Source organism: Carassius carassius, chromosome 34 (assembly GCF_963082965.1).
Source record: "Carassius carassius chromosome 34, fCarCar2.1, whole genome shotgun sequence".
Classification (NCBI taxonomy): domain Eukaryota; kingdom Metazoa; phylum Chordata; class Actinopteri; order Cypriniformes; family Cyprinidae; genus Carassius; species Carassius carassius.
The window spans coordinates 11,913,574-11,937,421 of record NC_081788.1 but is presented as its reverse complement, the minus strand read 5'-3'; the positions used below and the strand labels follow the sequence as shown (position 1 = coordinate 11,937,421).

The 23,848-nt window shown below is 36.4% G+C and overlaps 1 protein-coding gene across 1 annotated transcript in view; it reads left to right on the top strand.

Moving 5' to 3' along the window:
* The first annotated feature begins 8,084 nt into the window (after positions 1-8,084).
* LOC132115507 (GDNF family receptor alpha-2-like) overlaps positions 8,085-23,848 on the top strand; it is a 92,176-nt gene continuing 76,412 nt past the window's right edge. The window contains exons 1-2 of the mRNA XM_059524015.1: positions 8,085-8,629; positions 10,350-10,655. Coding sequence (XP_059379998.1) covers positions 8,536-8,629; positions 10,350-10,655 — 400 coding nt within the window. The 5' untranslated portion in view covers positions 8,085-8,535. The remainder of the gene's footprint in view (positions 8,630-10,349; positions 10,656-23,848) is intronic.

Below are 23,848 nucleotides of genomic sequence, written 5' to 3'. Positions count from 1 at the left end.
TATACGTTACTGCCGCGTTACATTGCTGACAGAATGCAGTGTTTTATAATCTAGAGATTGTAAAAAAGATGTAGCACACGCACTTGTCAAGTCAAGAGCATTCAGTGGATTAGAGACCTGCTCCCGCGAAAACCCAACATTATAACACACGAATTGTAGACATTATGAAAGATTCATAATGCTTATATTTATTGTGTTACAACGTAGATTTGTGAGATTGCGATGAAGTGAGATGTCTTTTAGAGATTATAAATGCAGCGCTATTTGCTGGCATTCTGCCATCCCAAACCATGCAAGCAGCAGCTGCTTGCTTTAGTTTAAAAAAAACAGTATTCTGTGAATGTTGATGGTTTAATAATAAATATTTATTGGGAGCGTGTATTCTGGGGTTTCATACTTTGAAAATGTAATCAAATTACTACAAATTAAGAGTAACTTGGCCAACACTGATCTACACTAACAAGTAAATTAATACATTTAATATACATGTAGATAAAAAATATTATATGATATTAGCCCTCCAGACCAACAAATGAAGTAAAATCCCATTTTTATGGACAAAATTGATAAAACATGAATAAATGACCACAAACGTGTTTGACGGTCTTGCACAGAGGGAAGAAGGATACCCATTGCATTGTTCATTCATCTCATGATCTATAATAATACTCTACTCCCATTGCGCACATGCAAACACACATACCCACACAGCAAATGTCAGTTTATCTGGGAGTATAGCATCAGCTCAGACCTTCTGCTTGTGCCAGTAATATATGACATTATACACAGTCCCAACCATCTGCTGGCTCTGCCTATTTCCCCCTAAACTTTCTCTTTCTCTCTTTCACCTGAGCCAACATCTCATCATCTCAGCCAAACAACCTATTTAAAGTGACATGTAATTCAGAGCAAGGATGCCTTGGAAAAAATGAAAGTGTTCTCTCCCACATGAGGGACATCACTGCTGTGGAGATGCACTCTCTGGCTCATTTGGGAAGATAGATGACTTTTGTTTACTGTTGAGACTTTTCAGGTGAAAGTCCTCATGCCTGCAGAGCTGAGTTTGCTGCAGTGCATTTTTTGGTCATAGATAATGTGGGTAATGTGATAGCAAACTTAACCCCTTTTAACACTCTCTTATACAGTTAGAAAGTGATCAATGTACTGCAATGGAGAACATGAAAGGCACATTTCCAGCTTGAACTGAGCACTGCATTTCATGTCCTCACACTTTAGCATTATGTGAATCATTGTGATGCTCTTTCTTTATAACAGTCATACCTGGCTTTCTAACAAAGGCAAATAATCAACAGGCATGAAAAGGTAGGCTGCTTTTAGCACAAACATGCTGAAACATTTAAAAACAGTCACCACTCTGAATGAGCAATAACACAGTGGGTCATTTGAGGTTCATCTGAACAAACACATAAATCTAAAGAGAACATTAATGCAGCTGTCTGAGACGTTGCAAATGGAGTCAACATAAGCCATGCATACATTTTTATAACTGGTTTCATCCAGATAAAACTAGGAATGCCTACATCACCAAAACCTTTTTGTTTTTTTGAATGAATAAAGTAGTGTTTGCGGTAAGGACTTATTTACAATTATATTTATTTGGTGACAAACATTTAATATAGTATCTGTAGTAGCCATTACAGGAATACTCTTCTACAGTAAGGTCAAATGTAACTGACCTTGGTTTTCTGTGGTTGGATATGTTCTGGACAATCCTAGAGGAGACTCCTCTGGAGCAGTAGTTTGATATATTTTGAAAAAAGTAAAAGGTTACACTTTTTATTTTTATGATCCCTATTAGACAGTCTGTTGACTATAACTAATTTTGCAATTGCATCTCGTTACAATATTAGTAGACTGCTAGGCTAGGGTAAGGGTTAGTAGAATAAGTTGACATGTACTTGTAAAGTTTCCTTCCGTCCGTAAAACTTGTCTTCAGGGTTTTTATAACAAGGTTTCAAACAAATTTGCCTTGAAAATCTATACATTGCATTTAGTTAAAACATCAATTTATGTGACTTTCTTTGAAATTTACTTCTGTTTCCATCAAAGGCATTTTCAATTCACTTCTGAATTGCACAACCCTGACACTCAAAACTATTACTAAAAGGATTCGAGACTCTTGACAAAAGACTTGACTTAGACTTGGCCCTAAAGATCAAAGATGTGTATAGAACGTGTCTGCTTTCTGCAGCGCAAAAGGCTGTATTTGCTATTGGTTGTAAATTCATATACATTCACTACCCTATCTTCCAAGTGTATTGTTGAAATCTGCTATGACCCTGGTTAAAGCAATATCATTGTCATCATTCTTCCTGTACATGGTAGAACAATTGCAGTTATTTTATTTGTAAATTGGAGCTCTTACTCACCTTACTGTGGATAGTTATTGTGTGTGTGTGTGTGTGTGTGTGTGTGTGTGTGTTGTAACCTGGGGTAGTTGACAGAATTAGACCCTGGCTGCTTTTTAACTTAGATTCGGGGGCATTGGCGCAGCTGGACAGAGAACAAAGACCGTGAGCTTAAGCATCCATCATACATGCAAGGGAATTGTGTGGTTTTCCTTGTGACACTGTATTTCCTCACTGTATAGCATTTATTTATGTTTTGACCTATTTAACACATTATTAGAGAACACACCATGACTATTTAAACCAAGAGGGTGGGTGTCTGCTCAGATTTTAGATCCAAATATGCAACTTTTATTTATTTATTATTTGAATTTGTGATTGAAATCTGTCCTATTTACCAAATGTATTTGCATCTCTGTGATATGTGTGTTTAACTCAAATAATAGCAATGCATTTTATTATTTTAGTGTTTAATGTTTAGAGTTAAGTGTAGTTGATGCGTTATTTTCAAATATGATGGAGCATTAATATTTTAGTTACACTTGCCGGACATTTTATATCTGATCTACCATGATATACAACAGTCATAAACATCAGATTCACATTCATCTGTTTCAGATAAAACAGAATGTGCTTTTAACACCACTCATTGGACATTTCACTTTGAAAGTGTTGAGAAACATGCAAGAAGCAAAGAAATATCACGGAAATGTCGTCACAGGTACTGAACGAAAATGTTACGCAGCCAAAAAACTTTTATTGCTTTATTTAATATTATATAACATTTCACTTAATTTATAATAATTAAAAAATGTTTATTGATATAAGGAAATTAGTAACTGATATTGATATAAGGAAATTAGTATATATGTATATATATATATATATATATATATATATATATATATATATATATATATATATATATATAAATTAATTAATTAATTAATTAATATGTAGACATTTTCATTTCTAACTTTAACTGATGCCAAGTACCAGTTTATTTAAGTTTTTGCAGATGGGAGATGTTGTTTTCACCATCCAGAGATGTCCGAATCATGTTCACCGATGTAATGAATAATTCTTTAATAAATCTTTTATAACATGTACCAAATTATTCAAATAGCAAATCAATTGTATAGAAAAAGCGAGCAAAGAACATTTAAAGTTACATTGTCAAAGAACATTATGCCTGATATGCCTGAACAACAACCTTATAATCAGTAAAGCTGTCTATCTCTTACTTGCATCGTATGTACATCTGCACTTTGTTATTTATGATGAGAGAATACACTCTGGTGTTTCAGCGATGACTCCACTAAACGCCTCTGATTGGCTGCTGCGTTCATAAACTCAACAGACTCATGTTTGATTAGTTATAATGCCCACCACTGTAAAAACGTGGGAAAAATAATGTGTGGTACAACATTTAGCAGATCTAAATTTAATGTTGCGGTAAACACTTTTTATTTCATTTTCATTTTATTTGCGATTGCCATAATGGATTTAGTTTAACTGCAGCAGCATTTTTGTCCATGTGTGTTGCCATAGTTTCTACAAGCGGAAACCGATAGTGCAGATATTTCGTAATTGATTACAATGAACAGGGACGAGCCATTATTTAATTTTTTTATTTCTCTAGATTTACAAATGTGCACGTGGTTTGTGGATATTTTATTATGAAAATCTTACATATTGTGCCTTTAACATTAAAATAGTAAAGGCTTCAATTAATTAAATTACAGTTGTTTCCAATGCATAGAGGGCAATCAATCAATCAATAACTAAAGAAAATACTTTGTTTTCAAATTTTGGACTTCAAACTTTAGTTTAGTTTGGACTTAATAACTTTAGTTATTTTAAATTCAATGTGTTGCTTGCCATTTCTTTGTGAAATAAGCATTAATAAGTGAAAAGTGTTGCAATTCAGTTTATACATAGTCAGTTACTACCCACTGATCTGCATAGCCTTTTTCACAGTGTGCTTTTTATCAACAACAGAAACTATTTGGCTCGAGAAAATCTAAGATCAAACATCCATGTTTTTGGCTCTCCATTTTCCCTATGGCTGTCAGATGAACTGTGCATTAATTTTCCTCCCAGAGATAACAGGAAGGTCAGAGACTGGAATTCATCAGATCCTTTCACATACACACAGAGAGAGCAGGATCACAGAGGTCCTCCATGTAGGAGCACAAGCAGCAGCAACTGTGTACCTGACATGACCTTGTCTGTATCGGCTCTGGCCATGTGCAGTCCTGCAGAGGAGGACAGTTCAAGAGAGGATTACAGTTCTTTATCTGTTGGGGAGAGAGGGTGGGTTTTACAGTAGGTTACAAGAATATAACTCTAACAAGGAGTGTTAAGGTTTAAACCTCTGGAAAATCAAAAAGTGAGAGCAGCTCTTCTAAATTAGGAAGAATAGGGCAAGGTTATTAGAGTTCAGAAAGAGTTGTAAAAGGAGGGTTTTCTCAGTTTCTTATTTTGATATTGACTAATTCTATCCTTTGCTCCAGTACAGCCATGAGATTTAAACTCAGATCTTTCTCTGCACAACCTAAGCACAGCTTGAGGACATATGCTCTCTCTTCTATAGTTACAATGCTGCCTGATGTTCACGTTAGCTCATTTACAGTAGCAGAACCTGGTTTAAACCACCATCATGTTCTTCTGCCAAATCGAATTCCTCTTATTTAAGAGAACCTGATTGCATTTTGCCTTTATGAAATTACAAAATGATTATATTGTTCTGGTGCAGGACTGATCAAGAGGGCTTCATTTTGGAGTCTGAAAACTTATGCAAATTATGTTTAAAATTATATAAATGACTTTGGGATGATGGCAAGCCTACAGCTTAGACATGATTATATTTCTAAGAAATATAATACACATAGGAATACGGGTGTCTGTTTACACACTCCCTATTTTTGTCTGCTTTCAAAAGCTTGTCTAACTCACAGGTTTGATATCCAAACCAAAGGCATTTTGAAAACATTCCTACTTATATGCAGATTAAACTAACCCACCAACTGCGATGCCACTATGTTTCTGGCCCACTAGCAGCTGTTCCAACATTAATATACAACAGATTATTCCCAGTGCACCGACTACATTTTGGGAAATTCTCACTGAGCGTGCCTCCCTGTAAACAAGCTTTGCCATTAAGCTGAAAGTCCATTCGCACACAAAAACACACCATTGATATATAATAAAACTGATTCCCCACAAATACTGCAATACAGCCAGAAGGTGTTTTCTACAACATCAAAGAACATCTACTTTCCCTCTTGGCGGTGTGTAATCCCCTTGTGAGTCTGCTGGTGTGGTCTAAATTTGGCTCGGTGACTCAACAGAGGCTTAATGGCACCAAATCGGTGGGATTCTTACCATGCTGAAATGAAGGACACTGGCCTAACCAAGGACACTGCTAACCTGACAGATTAGACAGCAGACGGATTAAAAAGAGACATTAATTAACATAAGAAACCAACAATGGTTCAATGACAATGCAGCAGATTCAAACCTAGAACCGGCTATGCATTGCTAGAATGCTTCATTGCTAGAATCTGTGAAAAGAACAAAATCCCTGAGTGACAGCCAGCCCATCAGTCAGACTGAACCGATTGCACTTTGGCGACTGATTTCGGAAGACAACTCGAGCATTAGAAAAAGGGGCTTGACAGCAACATGTACATGTCTTCATCATCAACTTATAGTCGGGTCATTTTTCTCCAGTCCGTTGTCTTGTCTTTCAATAGAGCTGCTCTGTGATTTATGAGAGGTCTGGAATGTGTTCAGGCAGTGACATACAGCAAGACTATTATGGTAAGTGATCTATACAGCCTTTGATGAGTAGCCCTTCCTGCCACAACACTGGGAAATCCCATTTTATGAAATTTTAGTACATTAGGAGGGCATTTTATCTAATAATCCAGCCAACGTTTGTTCTTGTAAACTTTTCTCTTCTGTGATTGGTGCAACTGAACAGGCAACGAGAGATAACTTTAACAGTACATTGCATAAGAGGTTAATCTGAATGACACACTTTCATAAAGAAACAGCACACTAGTGATTTTAAGTAACATTTTAAGTACAAACATTTTAAGTAACAAAAAAAGAAAACAAAAATCCTTTAAATGTATTTGTATTAGTACATTATAAAATATGTTGAAGCTAAACACACTTCAGTGTTTCATCTCATACAAGCTTGTAATAGTATCTGAAGATTTGTGAGAGTTTAAGAGGAAACCTCTGAAGGGGAAAATGTCACAATATCGACATTTTGGAAGCACAGGATAAAAGCTGCCAGTGACACTTGCCTTAGGAGAATGCCCTGATCTGAGAGACAGAAAATGGGATCTTCACTTAAAATACTTAGAAGCCTGTATTTGTTATATCTAAACATACATAAAATGTATTATAATATAACATTTATAGTCATTATTGTAACTAAGGCATTAACATTGTGACAAAAAATAGTCCAAAAATATAGTCCAACCCAGTGTTCTGAGATATTTATTAACTCAAACGTTTTACATGTGTGCGATTACATGTGTTTTAAAGTTGACCTGACAATTTAACACTCTCTTCTCATTTACACAAGTCCCCTCGCAAGTCTGCCAGTGTGCTGCAGGAGGAAAATACTAGTTAGCACAGCTTTACTGGGAAAGTGAGCGAGTAACATTAAAATATTTAATACAAGACGATGAAAAAAAGTGTATACATGTGTTTTAACGTGTACCTGCCAATTTAACATAACATGGAAACCATCTAATCTGGCACTCACCTGAACCTTAAGTCATGATTGACAAATTCATCTAGAGATACAGAATAGTGCCAGTATGACAAATTTGAAATGGATGTTAAAAGTTCTACATGGAACCACAGATTTCAATAAAGAACGTTAATTTATGAAGAGTGTATGCAGTAGTAGAGCATCTACCAACAGGGCCTAACAGGGTCATGTTGACCAGCAAGACTCCTTAGTACAACCAAACACTGCAGAGTCATCCAAAGAAACAACAAACTATACTATTGTCTTTGGCCTGGGTTCATTGTCTTGTGAAATCCATATAAGCATTCCTCCAGCAAATTACCAGATCTGATAAACACCATTATTTCAGCCACCTGTCTAGAAATGCAGAGCCATTTTACATGACATCAGTTTTATGTTTCCCAGCAATATTTACATCAGACTTGTGAATAGCATAATTATATTAAGGTTTTTTCATAATTCATGTAATCTTCCGATATAATTAGCTACACAGCTTAACTTGGGTGATGATGATGATGATGATGATGATACGGCATCTCTGAAGATATATGAGTCTTCAAACCCATGACATAAGTATCTATTCCTAAATAATTTATCTTAATGGTACATCTAAATCCAGCTTGAGGAGTTGAAAAATGCCCCAAACCCCATTTAAAACCAGCCAGCCTAGCCAGGCAGAGAGACCATAAGTCCTTCTTGAATGCTCACAGGCAACTGTTCTTCCAATTGTATAGTAGTTACACAGTTGCAAGAGCAATACCTGACCTCTTGTCAAAAGTTGCATGTATCCTTTGCCCTAAAACTTATTAATTATCCATAGTGTGTTGAGTCAGCTTGATCCCCTGTTTGTTCGTGGTATGATTTACTCACCCGTCGCCGGATCATTTAACATGTGGACTGGAGCGCGTAACCGGGGCACGTGCTCTCGCTTATGCCTCGCTTCTCAGGAGCGCACTGCCTCCGTCAGAGCCAGAAGTCTATCCGCAGAGCTCCGCCATCCGAAGTTTCTCACTGCCTTTGCTTGGGAATTTTATCTCGGAGATAAACAGGAGTGGGAATATCGTATAAAGGAGCGTTGCTTTAGTAAGCCAGACGTTTCAATTGTGCGTCCTTTTTGCAGTAGTAGAACATCAGCATTGGGAAATGCGCCTGTCCACACGAAACCTCCACAAGTAAACGGTTCGGACGGAAACCTGGGGTTAGGTTAGCCTGCTGAGAGGAATAGAAAACTTTTACCTCTTTATATGAGGCTTTGGATTATTTAGACGGAAAAAAGGATCATGGTCCGACAAACGCTGGATACAATTTGGGATTTTTAAGGTCACAGAACGTTTAGAGCAGCATCGGTATTTTAGGAGGACTAAGCAGAACACAGTCATTTGGAGGGAACATATGACAGCACGAACGGCACCCTTTAACGCACGCGGACTCTCTAACAGAAACAGAAACATGTATATCTATATCTACGGCTTTCTGCTCTTTTTAGGTAAGTTTGGGTTTAGATTTACAGCTTCATCTTTTTTTCTCAAGATTTAGCCTTTTTTATCTAGTCGAAGTGACAGCAAAATCTTCTCATGCTATTTAATTTCATTTTAATCTTTAGGTTAATTTTATTTAAATTACTTTCCTCTACCGAGTAGGATACTGAAATGAGAGAATTATATTATATTTTGATACCATGATAGTTTATGAAGTTATGTGAAATTAAGGTGAGGTCATTTCGATAAGGAGCAGGAAAAAAATGCGATATTCATTCATCACATGTCTGTGGGATTTAAAGACATGAATTTGTCACTTCATAGTACTCGCATATTTAAATATGTGGTAATTATGTATGTAAAGTTACATGAGCTGCGTTTTATTCCTTCTGAAGGAATGTAACTGATCACGTTATCTTACAGTTTTATTTGACGTCTAATGGTTAACTAATTAATTAGTACCCTACAGTTCAAATCCCACTCATTAAGAGTCAGTGTAGCCTATAGAAAATGAATTACAGTATATAAAAAAATGTTGCAATAAAGGTGATATTCATCAAGGTCACATTGTAGATTTATCACTATCCATTGCACACTGACAAGACTTGATCCTTAATGCGTACCATATGATGAAACTTAAGCTGAATATTTAAACAGTCTGAAGAACATATTAACCATTCAAACATTTTGATATAGACATTCAACAGCCAGTTACGCTTTAAATTAATGTTTGAGTGTTATTATATAGGTACTGATGTGGAACTGCCTTATACAGTAAGTAATATTAATATCTATTATAAACTGTAAAGTGTTACCCAACTACTTAACAGATTTTCTTCTTTTTTTCACACATTTGTATTCGTAGAGCATCTTGCAGCATTTCTGTTTTTTTTTCTTCAAAAAAAAAAAAAAAACAACCCGGAAAGCATTCATCTGTGATTGTCCAAGGGTGTGTCTGCATCTTTCATTCTGGTTCTTCTCACTGATGTGTTCTGAACAGTTTTATTCCTGAACAGGAATAATAAATAAATAAATAAGTAAGTAAGTAAATAAATAAATAAGTATGCTGATGTGTTTACACCTGTAGGTGTCACTGGTGGGTTGCACCTCCGTTATAATGAACCTATGACCAAAAAAAAAAACACACAGGTAGACACAGATAGAAGTGAAAAGGCTAATAATTGTGAACAAGAAATATTGACGCATTAATATGAGGACAGTGTACAGAACATTTGCCAGCAGCATTAAATCCATTTGAACAAATACAAAAAAATAAAATAAAATAAGACTGTTATTTAATAGTGACTAATGTCATGCTAATTAGAAGTCTTTTGTGCGTTGTATATAATTTACTCTTCGAGGCATGTTTTTCATACTTTGACACCATTCTGAGCTGTCAAGTGATCCTTGTTAGTCATTCAAATGGTTCAACAACCATCTGGTCACTGCCACTGGCTTGATGGACTTTAAATTGCACTCTTTGGCTGGATTAGTCATTGACTAAAATAATATTTTATAATGACAAAATGAGCGGATGCAGTCATTGATGTCTTTATAGATACATTTGTCATAGATAAAGACTTGTTAAACTTTTATCCTGTTATTCTATAAGAGAGCAGTTTTACCAGGGCATTTCTCAGCCCATATGTATGTGTATGTATGTGAATGTATGATTGAATGAATGAATGAATAACCTGAACATCCATTTCTCTTCACCCTCCTTCATAGATGAGCTTGTGTTGTCCATGTCGGGCACTTCCTCTCTCTCTGAGTCTGGGCACCAAGACTCAATGGACTGTTTAAGAGCCACCGAGAATTGTAACCAGGACCAAAAGTGCAGCCATCGCTTCAGGATCATGAGGCAGTGTCTGGCAGGCAAGGACAGGAACACCATGTTGACCAATAAGGATTGCCATGTAGCCCAGGAAGTGTTGAAGGAGATGGCTCTGTTCGACTGCCGCTGTAAGAGGGGAATGAAGAAAGAAATGCAGTGTCTGCAGAGTTACTGGAGCATCAACAAAGGCCAGACTGAAGGTAAGGCTCTGTGGGATTACGGATCCATGGATAAATAGTCAGGTAGATACACATGATTGATCCCAGGAAGGCATTGGGTGAGGTTGAGGATAGTAGTCATACATTTAATATACTTCAACATACTTCTACAGCATTTATTAATCTTAGTTACATTTACATTAAATTTATATTTAGTCATTTAGCAGACACTTTTATCCAGGGAGGATTCTAGAGGGCACATAACTCTGAAGGAATGAATTTAGGTAAAGGGGTGCAGAGCTAGCGGTGGTTTTGTAGGCAAACATTAATGCCTTGAAGTTTATGCGAGCAGCTACTTGTAGCCAGTGCAAATTGATGAACAGAGGTGTGATATGCGTTCTTTTCGGCTCATTAAAGAATAATCTTGCAGCAGAATTTTAGATCAATTGTAGAGGTTTGATAGACGTGCCTGGAAGAGACCTGCCAAGAGAGCATTGCAATAGTCCAGCCTTGATAGAACAAGAGCTTGAACAAGGAGTTGTGTTGCATGTTCTGAAAGAAAGGGCCTAATCTTCCTAAGGTTGTGTAAAGCAAATCTGAAGGACCGGGCAGTTTTAACAATGTGGTCTGAGAAATTCAGCTTATCAATCACAACTCCAAGGTTTCTAGCTGTTTTTGAAGGAGTTATCATTGATGAGCCTAACTGGATGGTGAAATTTTAATAAAGTGAAGGGTTTGTTGAAACCACAAGCAGTTCTGTCTTAGCCAGGTTGAATTGAAGGTGATGGTCCGTCATCCAACAAGAAATGTCTGTTAGACATGCTGAGATGCGAGCAGCTATCATCGGATCATCAGGATGGAATGACAGGCAGAGTTGAGTGTTATCAGCATAGCAGTGATATGAAAAGCCATGTTTCTGAATGTCAGAACCTAATGATGCCATGTAGACAGAGAATAGAAGTGGTCCAAGAACTAAGCCCTGAGGCACCTCAGTAGCTAGATGCTGGACACCTCACTTCTCCAAGATACCTTGAAGGACCTATCCGAGTTAAGAGAAGATAAATAGTTAATGTTAATTTCAACATTTACTTATGCATTATTAAAATCAAAAGTTGTGCTTGTTAATATTAGTTAATGCATTCTGAATTAACATGAACTAACAGTGAATGACTGTATTTTGATTAATTAACATTAACAAAGATTAATAAATGCTGTAATAAATGTATTGTTCATTGTTTGTTCATGATAGTTAATACATTAACTAACGGAACCTTCTTGTAAAGTGTTACCAATATAGCTATATACTATTTAGAAACTATTTGAAAACATACAAATATGATGCTATTGTGATTGTACAATTATTCTAATGTAAGAAGGTTTTAACATCAACTGCTAGAGAAAACACATTTGTGGAGTAACTAAGTTACCATAAAATCCCCACATGACAACTAGCCCCAGTCTTTCCTCTGTCACAGAGAGTGCAAAGTGCATCGCTATTCATATATACAGTGCAATTTGGGAAAAAGTAGAGTCCAGTAGCAGTGGATTGAATGTGCATTAGCTGGCAGTGCTGTCCGGCCCATGAATGAGAGAAAACTGTCCTTGTGTACCTACATTACTCCTCACTGGGGAAACAGCCAGAAGTAATGCAGCACGTGCACACACGGGAGGAGGGTGAGGATGGAGCATTGTGGTGTCATGTTGGCATGAGCTGAATATATATGACTTGATCAGCTTTGGATAAACACCTCAATGTGATGCAGCTTGTCTTTCTGCTCTAAAGCAAACACAATCCAGATTGCAACCTTTTTTATTTTTATTTTTTTAGTTGTGATATTCACTAAACATTACTTTTCGGCTGGAATGTAATTTCTGATTTGTAGTCAAGCTAGATTTTGATGCTTGAGAGGGTTTCCAATATTCTCACTGATGCATTTTTTTCATTAATACATTATGATTTCATATATTACTTTTTTTTTCTCACCGTCAAACTATCCTTACATTTGAAAGCACTGCAGTAAGTCTGGCTGGAAATCATCTTGGGCCTGAACAGAAGATTCATTCAATACCATGATGTAGCAGTCTGACTCAACTCACAGTTAGCTGAGCACACATTCACTGTGTTGAACACACAATGTGTCATTCCCTCTGGTTATGTGAAATGTAATGTCACCAATTGATCTATTGCATCTGATCTAAAGTTGCATTGCAAGAAACGTTGCTGTCCCTTGCAGCCACTCTGTGTAGTTATACAGTGCTTTTACAGATAAAGAGTCATTCTGTTTTGGTAGTATGGCTCATGTGCCCTGTGGCTATGGAAAATTATTTATGTCTGCACTGATCAAGCAAATGCAAAGTGAACTGTTTAAAGTCAAACCGATTGATTGACCTCCTTTTGAGCAGTCCTGCATACAGTACCAACCCCTATATGAGCAGAACATTCAGAGCTTATTGGCTCTACTCCCTCAATACTGTTAACAAGATGTTGTTATAGATTGTTTATGAGATGAAGATGCATCCCTTATTGCCTTGTTGTGCACTGTTCTTGTCTTATTCCATATATCAGACATTGCATCCCAATGCAAGCTTACAATACAAATCTAAGCTAAAATTTAATGATGGGAATTGTTTATAGTATGACAATATTACATAATTACAATGGAAAAAAAAAGTTTGTAAAGGACAAAAGAGGAGAGACGACAGTGAAGGACGAGAGAGAACTAGGCCTGGTCCTCTCTCGTCGTTCACTGTCGTCGCTCCTCTTTTGTATCCTTCCGATCTCCTCCGTGGGTCTCGAGACCAGTGAGTGTCACAGGTGTCGCTCATTTCCAATCATTCCACTGGCCTCGCTCCATTCCCATGGCTCTCGGCACCACCCCACTCGTCACATACCGCCATCGCCCCTCGCAGGCCGGGGTGTACTCCCGAGACAGCGCTCTACACTCCTCCGCCACCCGGTGAACGGCGAGTCCCCCGTTCCCTGCTCCTCCACATTCCGGCGGATGGCAGCAGGCTCAGGCCCCCTGGCGAGCGACGCCAACTCCTCCGCTCCCTCACGGATGGCAGCCGCCCCTCCACATTGCGGATGGCCGGCATTGAGCTTGTCCGTCCCCGGCAACTCACTCCAGCCCACCGCCTCGAGCGTCCATGGCGGCACACTCCCTCGCCCTGCTCGATGGCACCACGGGTTCACCTCAGCTGCGAGGGATCTTCAGCAGCACGTCCCTCCTTCCTCCCGGGTTTTGGCACCAGTGTAATACTTTATAAACTTCACAATCATCGGGAAGGAGGCAGGAACTGGCGGACAATCAGATGAACTTTAATTACAAAATAATCACAAAAAAGTGTGACAGCCCCTCACGGACAACTGTCGTGCACAAACAAAAGCAAAACACAAAATAAAACCCAGGCCTGGTCCTCTCTCGTCCTTCACTGTCGTCTTTTGTATCCTTCTGATCTCCTCCGTGGGATGCGAGACCGGAGAGTGTCGCTCATTTCCAATCACTCCACAGGCCTCGCTCCATTCCCACGGCTCTAAGGCCCCACCCCATTCGTCACAGATAGTTTTATGAAAAGCAAGATCTAAAGAACAACATTAATTTGAGCTATAATGTTTTTGTTGTGATTTTTTTTTTGTGACATTGAATGCAATTGAATGCACCATTGCTGAATAAAAGTAATGATTTCTTTAAATAATTATTGACCCCAAGCTTTTGAAAAGTAAAACATTGTTTAATTTGAGGAGACTACATTATGTAACACCACTGAAGGGTCATTTTAAGGTACAACAACTGCATATATCATAGTAGTTTACATAAATACAATCTTATAGTTTTGTTGTGTTTATCTGCAGATTTCCCATGTCAGTTTGGAATTATTTAGATAAACAGTCGTGTTGTCCCACTTAAGAACTTTGTAGCTGAGTGTTATCATTATGAATGTATAATGAATGTATTTTATAAAACCTTTTTTTTTTTTTTTTTTTTTAATGACTTTACAGGCACATTTCCCAGCAGAGCAAAGCATGCGAAACATGCTGAAATTGCAGTCAGATGCAGCATTATGCACAGGGGTAGATAAATGTAGTCTAAATCAGAGACTTTATAAAAGGGTGGAGATGGACCACTTATAGAAAAAATAATGGGAGTACTGATTTCATGAATTAATTTATGATACCATTGTTATCAGATTTGATTGCTGAATTCAAAAATATTACCTGCATAATAGCTGCCCAGAGGTTTTGCTTTACCATAAATGTCTTTATTTGAGCATAGTGTTGAAAAGAATATGTGCACATATATAAAATTTCACTCATTATTTGTTTTTCTGACTCTCCATCTTGTCATCTCTATAGCCATTCATCCATCAGTGTATCAGCTAAGCCTAAATAGGCATGACAACACTCCATGCCGGTGCAAAAGGGAAGAGTGCTGTTTACCTTTGGGTCCTGAGAGGCGAATTCATCCGATTCTCAACAAACATCATAACAATAGATTAGATAGTTGACAAAGAATAATTGCTTTCTGCGATGTGTGTGCAACGGAGAGGTGGGAAAGCAGTACAGAGGCATGACCTGATATGGGAATAGTATTAGATTTCATTTAAAGGCTCCAGTGTTTCAAGGCTGCGTATACTCTGTAGGATGAATATATATGTGTGAGCAGTTCAGCGGTACCGGTGAAAAGCTCCCTGTTGCTATGTAAGGATATACTAGCTCTGTTCTTTGCCTCTGTGGTTTATCGCGAATACCTTTCTTGTGTGAATACACAAGGGAGAGTGATGTTTGCATACAGAGAAGGCTGGTCTAACTATCTCCAAATGACCTCACATACCTACTCAGTCGAGTGAAAGCTATGCATTAGCATTTCCCTTTATCTCTTGATGGAAGTAAACTTGAATTAGAAATGTTTGCTCATAGGCATGAAGCTGTAGTGTACATGCCAATCACATAAGGCATAAATGCCATGTGTAATCACTCTGAAGCAGGAAAATGGCATAATGATAATACTGATTAATTAATGCCTCCACAGTTAACATATATCAAATATTTTTTCTTGCAAATATTTTTCTTTTATCATGAATGCTTTTGCAATCATTGAAGACGTTTTTTTTTATGGCCCCCAGAATGTGTCTCACCCATGCTAACCAGCCATTATGAATTTCTATGATTTTCCAATGACTTTTAAGTGATTTGTGATGGATAAGGAATAACCAAAGATTTAACAGCCACAATGAGCAATTTATATCCTATCGATATTAATGTTCATCAATGGCCCCCCACCCCCAACAAAAAGCACTTGAAATAAATGATTCCTCCCTTTTTTTTATTTATACAACATTTCAACATACTATTTTTAATGTTTTTGAAAGAAGTATCTTATGCTCATCAAACCTGCATTTATTTGATCAAAAATACAGACAATAATCAGTATTATTGTGAAATATTATTACAATTTAAAATAATGGTTTTCTATTTAACTATACATTAAAATATAATCTATTTATGTGATGCAAAGCTGAATATTCATCAGTCATTACTCCAGTCCTCAGTGTCACATGATCCTGGTCCTTCTTTATTATCAATGCTATAAACAGTTGTGCTGCTTAATATTTATGTTATAGCCCGTGTTACTTTTTTCAGGATTTCTTTGATGATTAAAAAGTTGTATATAAAAAAAAGAATCTTTTACAACAATATAAGTCTTTACTATGAATTGTATTAATTTAACACATCATTGCTGAATATTAAAGGTTATTATAGCCATGATATTCTTCTTCTTCTTCTTCTTCTTCTTCTTTTTTTTTTCTTCTTCTTATTATTATGCAGTTATTTGTTCAGTAATTTATTCACAGTTCCTGAATACCACTTCAGCAAACTATAAAATTATCATCCAGAGAATTTATAGTATACAAACAATCTGAGGTCCTTTTTTTAAAAACATTAAACAATGTTCTAGTTTGTTTGCTTTTTGACTTTGAATGCAAACTTCTTTGCTTTTACTTTTGTAGCTATTTTGCTAGTCATTCATTGTACATGCAAATTCAAAGCATTGTGTCTGGGCGGGTCAAACGGCGCTGACGCTCTTTTAAACTCACAATAAACCGGTGAACAATCTGTCCAGAAATGATGCTGATTGACAGAACAAGTTAGAATACATTGCAATCACTCCAAAATATATGATGACAACTCACCTGCATCAGGAGCTGTACTTCTTTCCATATCTATTTATCTTTTGCTACAGCAAACATTCATTCCGCTTTAAAACCGCAACAATAACTGGTTTAATTGCAGGTGAGTGACAATTCGGCTAGTATTTTGCTGCCTATATTGACAGGTGAAGTAGCTAGTGTATAAGGGAAGTTATGGTTATGAAGGCCCCACCTCAAAGCCCGAGGCCCTGGGCAATTGCCTGCTCTACCTATTGGTACTGCCGGTACTGTGAAAGACAAAAATGCGTGGAGAAAAGAGAATAAAGTAGTAGACTATTGTGATCAACATAGCATGCATTATGTGGTGTTTAAATTAAGACTGAATGTTGATTGAGTACTCCCTGAACTGTAGTACTTTACTAGGGCTGCATTAGTGAAGCTTTATCACCTGCAATTGCTTGAGCTGTGCACTTGTGGACACTGTCAGTATGGCACAGAGTAAGCCATAATTAATTTTGAACCATTGTGCAGTGTTCCAGGTTTAACTTAACAGAAGGCTAATTGATTTTGACACAAGCTCCCTCGGTTGTCTTGCCATAGACAAACACTTTGTAAATAATTTTACCATAGGGAAATCTAAGACACTGAGCGGTAGGAAAGGGCTTGTGATCTGAGTTTATACCTGAAGGAGATTCTGTCTTAAGATACAGACAAATAGGGTTAGGGGAGTTACTAAGATCATAGTACTGTTATTCAAAGTTGAGGATTTAAGAGAGACTCTGTTAAATGGTACATTAAAATATTATGTAAGTGCTGCTAAACATGACAAACTTACAGATGGCAGAAACCTATAGAGAATTAAAGAAAGAAATGCATGTTATCTGGTTAGTACAATGTGCTTGTGCTCATAATGATTACAATATAATATTTTACAATCTTGACAGTGTCATTTGGGGGTAAATAGAATCTAGAAAATAGAATATATATATATATATATATATATATATATATATATATATATATACTATATATATATATATATATATATATATATATATATATATATATATATATATTTTCTTTTCTTTTTTTTCTTCATCCACCAGTCCCTTAAAACTGAAATTTTTATATATTAGAGCCCGACCGATATATCGGCCGGCCGATATTATCGGCCGATATAAGCTAATTGCATTTAAATCGGCATCGGCATTTATAACGGCCGATGAAACATGAGAAACAGAGTCTCATGCTTCACTCATGTTATGAGTGTTGCATAGTGTGCCCACCAGAGGGAGCTCTGCAGCTCCAGAGTTAACAACAGCGCCAGAAGTCCACTACAGAAGAAAGCGATCAACTGTTTTGACGGTGAGTCTGTCGTTCGTCATGTGAAATGATTGTAGATTTAGTTCATACCCTGTATATAAAAACTGTGTGGTAGTTCTAGCTAACGGTCCTATCATTATCACTTCTAAATATTCTGTAACATCACTTACAGCCGCTAATGCATTGCTATATTAGATTAGCCACAAAGCTAATACCATGTTTATCAGTGGAAGAGCGCGAACGTTAATAGGAGGTCAAACTATAACGTTAACGTTTAACTTATTCTTATTCTATTGCGGTGTGTTTCCCACATAATGACCGCGTAATTGGGCCTTTCACACAGGACGCGGTATGCACGGCGCTTGCCGCTGGGTTCAGCGTTGCCCTTCAGAAACAAAGCGATTTGCGCTGCGCTATGGCATAGGCGGGGTTTTAAAAACGTTTAGCGGGAGCTCTTTCATAGTCTGTTCCTCCTCCTTTCGGTCAGCAGCAAACATGTATCTGTCCCGTTGTAAGAAGCGAGCGATAGCGCTAGTCCTGCTGATGAGAATTAAGAGAGAAGCAAGGAAGAAGAGGCTACCCTCAGGTCCAGAGAACAATTTGGTGAATTCAGGCTGGTTACGTTACTCTAACGCTAATAGCTTCCTTTTTAGCAGGCCCCTTAAATGCTTGCTATTAACTTGTTTGAAGGTGGTTCTTCTCAAAATTGACAGCGGTGTGTTCATGACACTAACGTTAACCATTCAACTTCGAATTGATTCCGTAATCTTCCGGTAATAGTAGGCAAGACGATGTTTTGATTCAGACTGCACAAAGAGAAGAGGAGAAGATATACGGGTCTGTTGTGAATGTGTCTGTGAGAGCAAATATAGTGTAGTTACAGTAACTACAGTAGGTGCGTCAGAAATGATTAAACCAGAGGGGACATGTAAATAAATGTGAGCTGAACAAGCGCTTTTTTTTTTTTTACATATTGTTTCAAAGCAGCTTTACAGACATAACAGGAAAATGTTGAAATAATATTGTTAAATATAAGTAGGTAATACCTATTGCTTGACAAATTTAAAAAAATATATATATTTCTCATTTTTGCCTATGTAGGAGATCCCAGTTTATTATTATTATAATTCTAATGATGACATGAGTAATGATACATGGTGATATTATTAATACACATGCTTATTCTTTCTCCGTCTCTCTTTCTGCCTACAGATGGCTGAAAAAGGTGAATGCTGTAGCAGCAAAGTGTGGGACTACTTCTGCAAATACTTTAACTTTAGTATTAATTTATTTACAGTAAACACACAGACTGTTAAAACCAACTTCAACTGGAAGAAAGTAAAAGTGTTAAATGTTTAAAACCAGACTGTTTTTTGATCATTAAAAAATATACTTTTGATGTGCAATTGTTTAGTCATTGAGACTGTAATCTAAGGCTTTTTTTTAACATAGTCCATTCTGGAAAATGGTTTATACAGCCCACATACATAGAACAGGCAGATATTTTGCTATTGAATGTTGTGTAAATGCAGTTTATAGGAAATGGGTCTAATATCCAGATTATTTTTTAAAATCAAAATATCGGCTTATAAATCGGCTCTTTTCGAGTTAATATCGGCATCGGCCCCCAAAAATCCATATCGGTCGAGCTCTAATATATATATATATATATATATATATATATATATATATATATATATATATATATATATATATATATATATATATATATATATATATATATATATATATATATATATATATATATATATATATATATATATATATATATATATATATATATATATATATATATATATGCTTAATTTGAATGCTGTATACAGTTTTGTCAGCCTTAGACTTCATTTTTCCTGGTTCCCATGGATACTACATGTGCTTCACATCTTGTAAATGAAATGTCTTTAATTTCCTATAACCCACTGTTCTATAGTAACAGATTTATCACCACAGGGGATGTCCAAGACTAGATGGAATGACATCTCATGTCTTCTTAAATATTGTTTATGAGACTTATGCTCTAATTCATTTTTGTATTTCATTTGAAAGTGAAAGATGGATGACTTTTGCTTCAAGGTCACTGTATTGTGTGGTTGACAGGTACCTGAGCAGGTGAATAAACTGTGTGAGATTAGCAGCAAGGTCCAGCAACAAGCATCTCAAGGTTACCAGATAGCAATGGAAATGTAATGGCATAGGGCTCCCATAGTCACATGCAATATTATTTTATTATTATTATTATTACTATTGTTTTATTTTTTAATCAACATTATAAAATTATGTAAGTAAAAATATTTAAACATCATTGAAGCAAAACCATTTTTTTAAAAGATATTAAGATCCGCTTATAGAAAATTAAGGGGAGTGAAAATACAGTCTGTACAGTAAAAACAAAAACTAAAGAGGATTATGTTTAAAACAAAACCAACAATAAAGTAGGGTGGAATAAGAATTTTCTTTTTTTTTGTAAGTTTTTTTTAAATTGAAGACAAGTCTCATCTTGCACAATTTTGCTCCTTAAATAAATAGCTTTTATATTAAGGGCACTTAGAAAAATACTGGGTGCCACTTTATTTAAAGTAATTTTTAACTACTATGTTCTTACATTTAAATTAATAATTTGGCACAATGCACTTAGTGTACATAAATGTTTTTACATTGTACTTATATTTTAAAAATATACCTGCATCTAATTACATCTGTAATTAATTTCTGTAATTACATTTATAATTACATTGTTGACCTATCCCTACCCATACCACCAAACCTGTTCCTAACCTTACCCATATCCCACCTCAATAGCAGCAAAAGTGCTATACAGTATGAACACAATGAGTACATTGTATTTATTTTTTAGATGTAGGCACATATGGTTAAGGCTTAATATAAAGTGGGACCAAATACTGGTGCATATTACATATCAAAGAATTATATATATTTTTTTATTTCTGGGCCTGAAAATTAATAAAATCTTAATTCAAGTGAAGGTTATGGAAATCTCTATAACAAACATACATTTTTCTAGTTATGCTGAGCTCTAAAGTATTTAATAGCCTAGAAATTGCTTTGTTAGTGCAGTCTCTATAAAATGATTTAAAAAAAAAATCCTTATCACAAACCACTGAAAAAATTGTGGAAATTCATTGATTAAAATGTATGGGAACACTGACAGCTGGAGACTTACGATTTCAGACCCTAGAGGGTCTGTGGTTTTCCCAATGGAACCATAGCCAGCAAAAGTGGGAAAAAAGAAAACATAAGAGTATTGCTTTCCGTCATTTTTTTCCCTCTCTCTGTACGCTGGCTCTCTGGAGCTATGATACCAATGCCAAGCACAAAGTATCTTTCCCCAGAATCTAGCTATTAACTCTATGACCGATAGGAACAGTCAAAGTCTATTACCTCAGTCATCCACTTTCATAAGGACAGGCTGGCCACAGGGAGGCGATAGAATGCCTCACCCCCACCTGCTCTATTTGTCCTCTGCCCCCAGCCCCCTCGACCACAGCCACTAAATCATCAGCACTGGCCCTAGGGCAGCTCAATAGCTCTACACTGGATCATAGACGGTTTCTAAAACTGCCAACCAGCCGGGTGGACCCACACACACACACACACACACACACACACACACCGCATTTTCCCTAGAAACATTTTAGTGCATATGTTTGTGTGTGTACAACAGAGAAGAAATACGATGACAGGCACAGCACTTGTATCTTCTTGTGAATCTCTTTTTAATGATTTCCATTACTGTAAGTGGAGATGCAGCGAGACAGTACTGTAAGATTGATGAGGCTCTAGGTGTAATGTTAAAACAGTCTGAGTGCTGTGCTGGTACTCTGAGAAGCCAGAGTGAAAATGCCAGAGCTTAGACTGGGGAAATACCTTATGACTGTACAGGACTGCGCTTCCAAAACCAGCAGCCACTGCAAAACTACAGTCAAAGACAGGACAACACATTATATTCCCTGCTGAAAAGGCCAGTTTAGACCAGCATTATTATCCAGACTAGCTTATGCTGGTTTACGCTTGTTAAATGCTGGTCCATTTGTTGTTCATTATTAAAACAGGTAATTAAATCGGGTCAATATATCGATCTACAGTTTGTATATAATTATATATATATATATATATATATATATATATATATATATATATATATATATATATATATATATATATATATATATATATATATATATATATATATATAGGCCTACATATTTCATTAGGTTATATGACGTCATTATATTGGTCGACCAATTGCTGCATTTGTGATCATGGTTTTGAGTATCAATAGTTGTTTCAAGAAGCACAGGAACGTGTCATTATCTCAGACATGTGTTACTTATTACAGATAATATAATCAAAACCTAATTATCCAGAGAAGAATAAGCACAATTATATGATTTGCAGTATGTCATATTATCCTTGATGTGTTACATAAAAAAGCAGCATACAAAGAACAGACCCCTGGTCTTTTCAGCAGGCTTGACAGAGACAAATCTCACACACCATTCATGAACATTTAGAGTAAAGCAGTTTTAAGGAATTACCTTAACGGCAGCTGCAAAACAAATGATTGGTAATGTACACTAGAGGTGTATTTAATGACTGAGACAATTGGAAGAACTTTATCTGTCGAATCACCAATAGTCGGACATGATTGAATTAATAAAACTACAACAACACTGATATATATATTCACCCATGCCCTCAACATAAAGATGATATGGGAATGCTTCTTGTTTGCCACTTAAGATTTCCTATTTCAGTTATGCCTTTTGGCACTTTCCATTTCAGAGAGTCTCCCTCCTGCTGTTCAATACTGCCACTCATCTGGAATGATGTAGTTTGAGGAATTAATGCCACCACAACACGAGTGAACATGGTTGCCAGGCAAAAAGGACAAGCAGTCGTGCTGGGCAGAATATAGGCTCACAGGTAGAGGATTGTTTTAGCTCCATTAAACTGGAAATGGATGTGCTCTTAGAAAATGTAATGAAAGAAAAAGGCAATTATTCTGCAATATGCTGAGGGTTATTCTTCACCTCACTATGCAACTCCCATTTGAGCAAGCATGTTTCCTTTTTTTTCCCCAAAAAAGAATGTGGGTAAAAAAAAAAGAAAATGTTTAGAAAACAAACGAGAAATCAGCATATTAACATGCTGTTCTGAAAGAGGCATTGAAACCCAACCGAATTATACCTGCTTGCCAAATGTAGATGTTAGTAGGTGGCCTAATTATGGTTTTGGATAGCTGAATTGGTTGGTTTTCTCTTTTTTATTTATATGGCCCCATTGCAAAAGTCTCAATCATGAGGAAACGCTGTTGTGGTGTTTGTATTGTGGCAGGTAACATAATGTTAAACACTAGCTGTCAATCATATCAAAGGTCTAAAAGTACTTGGTCTCATGATGCAACAACTGTTTTGAGTTTTTAAAAACAACAGCAAATGCAGCCATATCCATTATTTTCTCTTTCCAAAAGAACCGTGCAAAATGGTACTTGTGTTAAATATTTACCACACTGTTGAAGTAAAACATTATTTATTAAAAGGCCTAGGTTTTTCCCCACTAATAACTGATTGAGTGCTTCACAATTTTATTCCTTTTTAGTATGCCATTGCATATAGAGCATGATTACTTTTTTTTTTTTTAAATATGCCCCAGAGGGGGAATACTATAATGAAATGAAAATACCATGAATAAGTAAAGCATGTTAATCAAGATGGTCTCGA